This window comes from Pterocles gutturalis, unplaced genomic scaffold (assembly GCF_000699245.1).
Source record: "Pterocles gutturalis isolate BGI_N339 unplaced genomic scaffold, ASM69924v1 Scaffold53383, whole genome shotgun sequence".
NCBI classification, from domain to species: Eukaryota; Metazoa; Chordata; class Aves; order Pterocliformes; family Pteroclidae; genus Pterocles; species Pterocles gutturalis.
The window spans coordinates 1-7,779 of NW_010125051.1; the positions used below are offsets into that span (position 1 = coordinate 1).

The 7,779-nt window shown below is 38.5% G+C and overlaps 1 protein-coding gene across 1 annotated transcript; it reads left to right on the forward strand.

The window, feature by feature from the left end:
• Positions 1-5,054: 5,054 nt before the first annotated feature.
• CISD2 (CDGSH iron sulfur domain 2) lies at positions 5,055-7,527 on the forward strand. The gene is made up of 3 exons (XM_010078400.1): positions 5,055-5,169; positions 5,939-6,150; positions 7,164-7,527. Exons 1-3 carry the CDS (start codon positions 5,055-5,057, stop codon positions 7,251-7,253), a joined length of 417 nt encoding a protein of 138 aa, XP_010076702.1. The 3' UTR covers positions 7,254-7,527.
• Positions 7,528-7,779: the final 252 nt, after the last annotated feature.

Here is a 7,779-nt window from a genome sequence, read left to right on the forward strand (position 1 = left end):
GGGCCTGTCCTTCCAGTCCTCGCCTCAGGCATCGCTCGCTTTGTCCCGGCCGCGCTGAGCAAGTTCTCTAGTACAGCGGGGAAGCCCCAAACCTCGAATCGCCGTTCGGCTGTTTCGGCAAGGAACGTTATCGAGCAAGACGTTTAAGGTGCCTTGTGGGTAAATGATAACCGAGTAAAATGTAACGATAGAGTGAAACGTACCAAGCTCCTCGGTCCCTGCTCCTTTGCACTGTACTTAAATTTCTTCTCTGTGCAAGTACCAGCAAGTCAGAGGCCAGTGCACGTAAAGAAAACGTGATTTTAGCTGAAGGCCTAAAATACTGCGTCTTCATTTGCTTAAAAGGTTAAAGAGAGCGTCTATACTGATTTAAAAAAAACAAAAGGTAGGTTTCTGGGAGCCTGCTGCATACACAAAATTAGGGTTTTTAATTTAGTAATTCTTATCAGTATTTTCTGGGTGAGGGAGTGGAAATACTTATTGATTGATCATAGTCCCATCACAGAGCGAACAAGAAAGAAAACTAAATAAAAAGCAAATTCTTTAGGTGTTCAGTGCATTTCAGTGGTAACTCTCCATTTGTAAACTGGAACTAGCTGAGCCCGGGCTCAACTATGATAATACAGGCAGAACCTCGGGTAGCGTCAAATGACAAGATTGGTTTGGTGATAATAAATAAGAGGAATGCCCTAACAAGCTCCCTGGAAGCAGAAAAAGTCTTTAAACTGTAGAACCAATCTTATATGTTTATCTAAGGTATATGACTTTAATAGTGCTGGGAAATTATTTAATTTAAAACAGGCACAATTTATTTAAAACCAGGTTTGAATACTTCTTTTCCAGCGTGTTTATGCTGCTTGTGAAGTCCCCTTATCTTTTCCATGACAAGGAAACACGTTTTCAATGAACTGTTCTTTCCCCACAACTGCTCTCTGTTCTGAAAATGCTGTTAATATACTGAATAAAGAAATTCAGTTTCTACAAAGTTGGGAGGAAGGTACAGATACAGAACAATGCAGCTTCTCATTTTCCTAGCATTTAGCAGTTTCCTAGTTAAAGTCATTGCCCTTTTAACCACAAGTTGTCCTTAAAATGTGTTAAGCTTAGTAATGCTTGAGTTTTATCGCTTCTTGCTTCACTTGTGTGAACATATATTTGTGTAACACAGTTATCTGTGCAGTCTCTGTATTTATTCACACTACATAGTAGTAATGTAATTTATTCTGAAAACCTCTGGTCAGAACTTTATTTTTTAAATAGAATGATCAGCGGGTGAGGACTGTTTTGCTGTCATGTTATTTATCCCATTGACAGGTACTTAAATTTGGAGGGAGGGCAAGATGCAAACAACTGAAAGTTTAAGTGGAGACCAAACACATGAAATGTCAGTCCCAAAAATACTAAACAAAGGTAAAAGAAGGAACCGAGCCAGAAATTGCTTTGAGACCTGGTAGGATTTAATGAGCATACCTGAAAAAATCCACTGCCTCCAGTTCTTAGTGATTTCTTTGGTTGGTCTTGTGCTAAACACTCAAAAAAGGGGAAACAGAGGTATAATTAAAAATACATAGCTATAGAGACAATATTTTTACATTTTTTTCATTTTTTTTCAACTAGTCAGCTAGACTAGACTAATATCTGCTGTCATGTTTTTATATCTTCCCATTAGGGTGGATATAAATAAAAATGGAGGAAAAAACAGCAAAACTGTACAAGATGCTTGAAGTTATGGCACAGAGTAAATGCAACATGGTGAGGTTTTTCAAAGGGAAACCATAGGACACCACATCCTAGGCACCTAAATTAAAAAAAAAAAAAAAAAATCTTCTCTGAGCACTTAAAAGTTACTGAAAGTCATTGAAACCTCTTTGCTTATTGAAGAGTCTTGTACTTACCTGAACTCAGAGCTGCTGTCAGTCTAAAGTTTCACCTAAGAAAACCAGATTGCTTCAGCAAGTGCTGCCTCTTCTAAATTGTGGTGGTCTTAGTCTGTCCTCTCCTAAACTCACAAGCCCCTAAGAGCAGGGGATTTCCAGTTCTGGGAGTTATTTTGCAGCAGCAACTTACAGGATCATAGCTAGTGAATTACCTTTAGTGAAAGACTATTAGACAGTAGAGAAGATCAGCTTCATATTCTCTTTTGTGTTTACTGCTACTGCAAATTACAGAGAAGCATGTTCTTTGGCAAATTACATATCGAACATGCCAAGCATTTTTCTTTTGCTTCTTTTGGGGAAGTGGGAAGTAATATTGATCTTAAAATATCTAAAGCACATTAGCATTTGTCGTTTGGTGGCATCTACTGAACTTAGTCAGGGACCAGCACTATAAAACACTCGCTAGCGTAGACCTTGTTCACAAGCAAGCCAGAACCCAAATCTCAAACAGTGCAGTCCTTTGCTTGTTAGCTCTTTTATTAATGCTGCTTCCAGGCAGATGCAACATGAGTTCCTTAGTGCATTAGTTGTAGAAACAACAGACCAAAAGTATAGGGAGGGTCCTTTTGTATAGGATATTGTATAGTGTGCCAATTAAAAATCTTGAGATACCTCTGTTGTGACCTCACCAAATTACAATGGAAAACTGCTTGCTTGGAGAGAGGAAGACTGTTAACCGCCAGTGCAAAACTCCTGAAGGTAAAAGCAATGAGGAAGGAAGGAAAGAATGTTTGACCTTGGATTTGAAAGTGGATATCTGAAATGTTGCGCTGCTGCTTCTCAGAGGCCTCTTTCAGTTTCTTGTCATAGCTGCTTTACCATTCGCTTCTCAAGTTCACTGAAATGAACAGTGTTGTCTCATGCTGGTGTGGCTTTTTATCCTTGTATATGTAATTAAAATGGTATAGACATTCACGTCAAAATAGCATGTGGTCAGGATTGCAAGGTTTATGTAAGAATCTAGGTGCTAGGCTTCTTTCCATAAACATGACGCAGTCCTGTGTGGGCTGTCTGACACTTGGCCTACATGTTAAGAGGGACTTTAATGTAACAAGCTGCCATGCAGAAAGTTGACAGTTTTGTGGATCATCTTTTATGGTACCGAGGGAAAGAAGGGTGAAGCCATGATAACAGAGTCTTCAGAATCAATTTGAACTGTGAATTTGTCTTTTTCAGAGTGGCTTGCTAACCTACCTGTAGCTTTGGCTTTTAATTTATTTAAAGTGTGCTATGTCACTAAAAGGACTGTCACCTCTCAACCTTTATCAGCTAATAGACATATTAAAGTGGTGTGTGGAGTCCTTTGTGTTTAGTTTGTGTAGCAGTGAGAACACCCTTAAGAGACCCAAGCAAACAACAGAAAACAGTTAGGATAGAACTGCTTATTAGTTCTGAAGAGAATCTCCAGAATCAATGCAATTGCTGAATTCTGAGTTACCAGCTGTGAAAATAAAGTCTTGTGAATTGCCTTACATCTGCTTCAGAAAGGTATGAATGGCTTCAGAAACAATGGCTCTGGATGGAGGACGCAGAGCAGCTTACAGATGCAGGAAGGTATAACTGCATTAATTTGGGTGAAGCTTTTCTCCCATCCCTGCCCACCTGGTCCAAAGATCTGTGACTTTTTTTACTTTGTGACAGTATCATGTCTCTCACACCCTAGATGCATGGTTGTGTTGTTGACTTTTCAATCTAAAAGTATGAGCTTCTGGCAGTCTTTTGGCAGTAAGTCAGTTTATGATTACTGTACACATTGGTGTACTTGAGGGCTTTTTGGAGACTCCCAGACTAGAAGTATGTAAAGAAATCATTGGCTAGTGAGGACAAAACTCTCTTACAGCAGTTAGCATGATACAAATATTAAATAATATGCATGATAAATAATATACTTCTTATTCCTCTTTATTTCTAGTTTCCTTTCTCAGATGTTACAGCTATGATGTTCCTGTTTCATTTGGATGAACCCAACAGGTTGAGTCTCCCATAGACACAAATACTGTTCCGATTTTGATGTCGTATCAGGGAGTTTCAAGATGTATTGAGATGCCATTTATGGTGTAGTCGCCAGTCTCTTTTAATTACATTTCATTGTGATGTGACATTTCCTTTTTGTGTGTCAATCTTAGCCCGTTTGTTCTGTCTGTGAGTTCAGAGTAGCTTTGTAGAGATCCAGCTCTTTGCCAATGGTCAGGTTAGATACTTCAATTTGGAATTTTTTTTCAGTGACCAAATATTTTCCTTTGTTCTAAAGTACGTTCCAAGTCAGTCCTTCAGATAAGGCCAGAAAGTGCATTTGGATTCTTATTGATAGGGTGTTCTGAAACAGTAATGATAGAAAAAGACAGGCACTGCTGTCTAGGAGACTCAGTATTTTGTGTAACTAAAAACCTTTAAGTATCTCAGTGTTGTTATTATTTAGGGCTTAAAGCTTGTTGGGGGAACTAAGAAAAGAGCAACAGAGATTAGTCCATTGCAGTGACTCTTAGTAAATTTTGTCAGTTGTTATGTGTAGGGGCTGCTGGAAGTGCAGGTATGGAAACACTACTGAAAGTTCTTGCAGTGCCTTTAGCATTTATACCATTGTGGTGCATTCCCAGATCAAGGCAATAAGTGTGGCTTTCATGTCAAAGGCTATAGAAAGCTCACAGAACATAAAACTAGTCCCACAAAGTATTTTCACTACATAGTGTACTTCCAGAAAAATTTGATTATTAAGAAAAGGCCACTGAGTTCTAACTGGAAAAGTATTAGCACGAATATGTGCTCTATTATTACAACTAAAACCGAGCTATACAGCATAATGTAATTTCTTAGAGCTACAGCCTACCTAACATCCTTAGCCTGCTCTGTTGCATTTCCTTTCTTGTACATCTTAATCTCAAAAAACAGGCTGTAGAACAAAATTTTGCAGTGTTCTGATCCTAAATCACTCAAAAGAGGAACTTAATCACAGTGTCTTGTCTTACGAAGTCCTTGTGCAGCTATTTGTGCTCCAGTTCATCATGCTTCTTTGTTTCTCATTTTAAAATATTTTTAAACTCTCTTCCATTTCTGTGTGGGTGTTTAGATTTAATGTATTCTCCAGAAATTTAGAGAAATGCTCTCTTTTATTGCACTATGGTACTTAAATTACACTTGACTATTGTCACAGCATGTTTTGCTGGAAAAGTGGATCCACCTTCAATATATATAGATCTTATGCAAGGTGCTGATGAATTTCTTAAAAAGTCCAGTAAGTCTTTCTCTCACCAGTATGTCTAGAAGATTTATAATGAAGTAGCAAGGCAGCTAAGTCTGCAGAGGACAGTTGAATCTCTTGCCTATACTTAAAAGAAGTTTCTCAGCTTGGGAAAAAGCAGTTTTCTGTGGCTTGACTTGCCTGATCTCAGGACTTTTTCTTTCTCTGCGTATTGTAGAAACTGTTTGGAGATCCCTGAGCAAACAGAGCTCTGAAAAATAAAGACAGAAAGATTGGTGAAGGTTTTGCTAGTGCTTATCTTATGATGTGTACAATTTCTACCAAAAGTTTCTAAAAAAACTTGGAACAAATAAGATGAGGAAAACTTCAATAAGCTAAAAATCTGAAATAAGCAATTAAAATTTGAATTATAAAACATACTGAATAGTTCTTCATATACAGAATGTTAAGATACTGGCATGCCCAGTTTGCTAGTACACAGTGCTGGTTTACCTTGGGTGAGCAGAACCCCTGTAATTTCAGGCTTCCTCATTTCAGTGCACCTTTTATTTGTTTTGGAGTTATTCTCTTCCATTGAGTCATCCAAATGAAATTCCAGGAGTCAAATTTTTGCCTTGCCTACAGTAGAAATTTGATCTGGGTCTTCTTTCTTCTTAAGACTTACCCGCCGAGTCTTGTTTGCCCTCAGAGCCTTGCTGACTGAGCAACCCCATTCCCTACCCTAAGCCGAAGTCGTTTGAGAGTAGCTGATGCTGCACCATACTGAAGTGGTGTGAAGAATCTAAGTTCCACCTGTCTTTAGTTTCAGAATGGCTGCGGTTATTGCCTTTCCTGGGTGTGCTGGCCTTGCTCGGTTACCTCGCTGTTCGTCCGTTCCTCCCCAAGAAGAAACAGCAAAAGGATAGTTTGATTAACCTCAAGATCCAGAAGGAAAATCCAAAAGTAGTGAATGAAATAAACATTGAGGATCTGTGCCTCACTAAAGCTTACTGCAGGTGTTGGCGTTCTAAGACGGTAAGACACTTTGCGCTACTGTAGGATTAAAGATTGAAACTTGCATGTTTTTATCAGCGCTTTGGTGGTGAATTGCTACATGTTGACTTGTTGCTTTTCTCTGGAGGTGGAACATGTTCCTGGTTTTTGAGAATGGCACAGTTCTTATTTTTCTGTGCTGTAGACCTATCTATATGCAGAAAGAAACTGTAGAAACTTGTAAGAAACATGATAGGATTTTAAGTGACCACCTGGGAATAGATTAAAACCAAGCAAGCCTTGTTTAATATTTGGAAATACATTGCAACTAATTAGAAGATAACTACTCTATTTTGCAAAAACAATGCTTGGAATTCACATTAGAATGAAAGTAAGGCTGGACCTGTTCTGGTGAGTGAGAGCATATCTCTGTCTGGTCCAGAGCAGCCCGTAGAGGACTGGTTTAGATTCTGTACCTCAAATCAACTAGATTTACATGAGTATTCTTCATCTACCTTCAATTTCTTTTGAATGTCCTGACTGCACTCTGGTTTTGTCTTCTCTGGAGCGAATGCTTTCCTGTTTTAACAAAAAATCTGCCCTGAAGCTAATAAAACCTCTCAACTATTCTCCCTTTGGACTAATCACTTCAGAAAAGCATTTCAGCTTTCCTGAAAACAGTACTTTCTGGGTGCAAATGATGAAATCTATTAAGAGCACTTTTACTAGTTCCGCAATAAACCTTAAACCATTTGTGGCTGCGATGGCTGCTTTGCTTGCTGTTCTTTCATGGAAGAGGTGTTGTCCCTAACTTTGTCTCTAAGAACAGCTATTTTAAGCCCTCACAAACTTGGTTACCTGTTAGCAGTAGTTTCTTTCCTTAGTAATATATGTCCTGTGTCTGATAGGAGGCAGGGAGTTTGATGTTGAAACAGCACATAGTAGGAGGAACTGGGAACATTATCAAAGTGCTCTTGGCATAGGAAGAAGTATAAAAATCACCATGCAATTGCTGTACAGAGTTATACTAATTCCTCATGTATTTTTTCTTCCAGTTCCCTGTCTGTGATGGATCCCACAACAGGCACAATGAATTAACAGGAGATAACGTAGGTCCACTAATACTCAAGAAGAAAGAAGTATAGCAGATGCTTAATGCGCTAGATCGTGACTGATAAGGAGTCTTTTTATATTGTAATAGTTGCAAGGGACAGCATTTTATTATGTGATTGGTATGATTTAGTCTAATGATTGCTGTGGATTTCTTTTTGGAGTAAACTGCATTTAGACAGTGCTAGATCTGTTACTGTTTTGATACTTTATTCTCAGAAGAATTATGTCTGCTTTGTAAAACTGTAAAGTAACTATCTCTGTAAATAAGTCGTTTATTTCAACACTAAAATGACTTCCTGCAATTAAGCCTTTTTTGTATGAACATGCAGTTATAAAACTGTCACTATTTCTAAGTGACAGATGCGCACCTTTCTGTTGATTTTGTTCTGTTGAGACGCCGTGTTTTATTCAGCTTTTCAGGAACAAATCTAAGTGCACTTAAGTGGGGGGAAAAAAGATACTAACATCGTCCTTTGTGGATATACCTAAGCATGCCACTGAGGGCAGGCAGCATAGTGATGTTAAGTTACGCTAAGTGAAAGTCTGGCCTGTGTGGTG

Excerpts from the sequence above, each read along its gene's own strand:
- CISD2 (XM_010078400.1), top strand. The coding sequence starts at position 5,055 with ATGGTACTTAAATTACACTTGACTATTGTCACAGCATGTTTTGCTGGA. Across the intron at positions 5,170-5,938 it reads TGAATTTCTTAAAAAGTCCA|TTTCAGAATGGCTGCGGTTA; the intron begins GTAAGTCTTTCT and ends ACCTGTCTTTAG. Across the intron at positions 6,151-7,163 it reads GGTGTTGGCGTTCTAAGACG|TTCCCTGTCTGTGATGGATC; the intron begins GTAAGACACTTT and ends TTTTTCTTCCAG.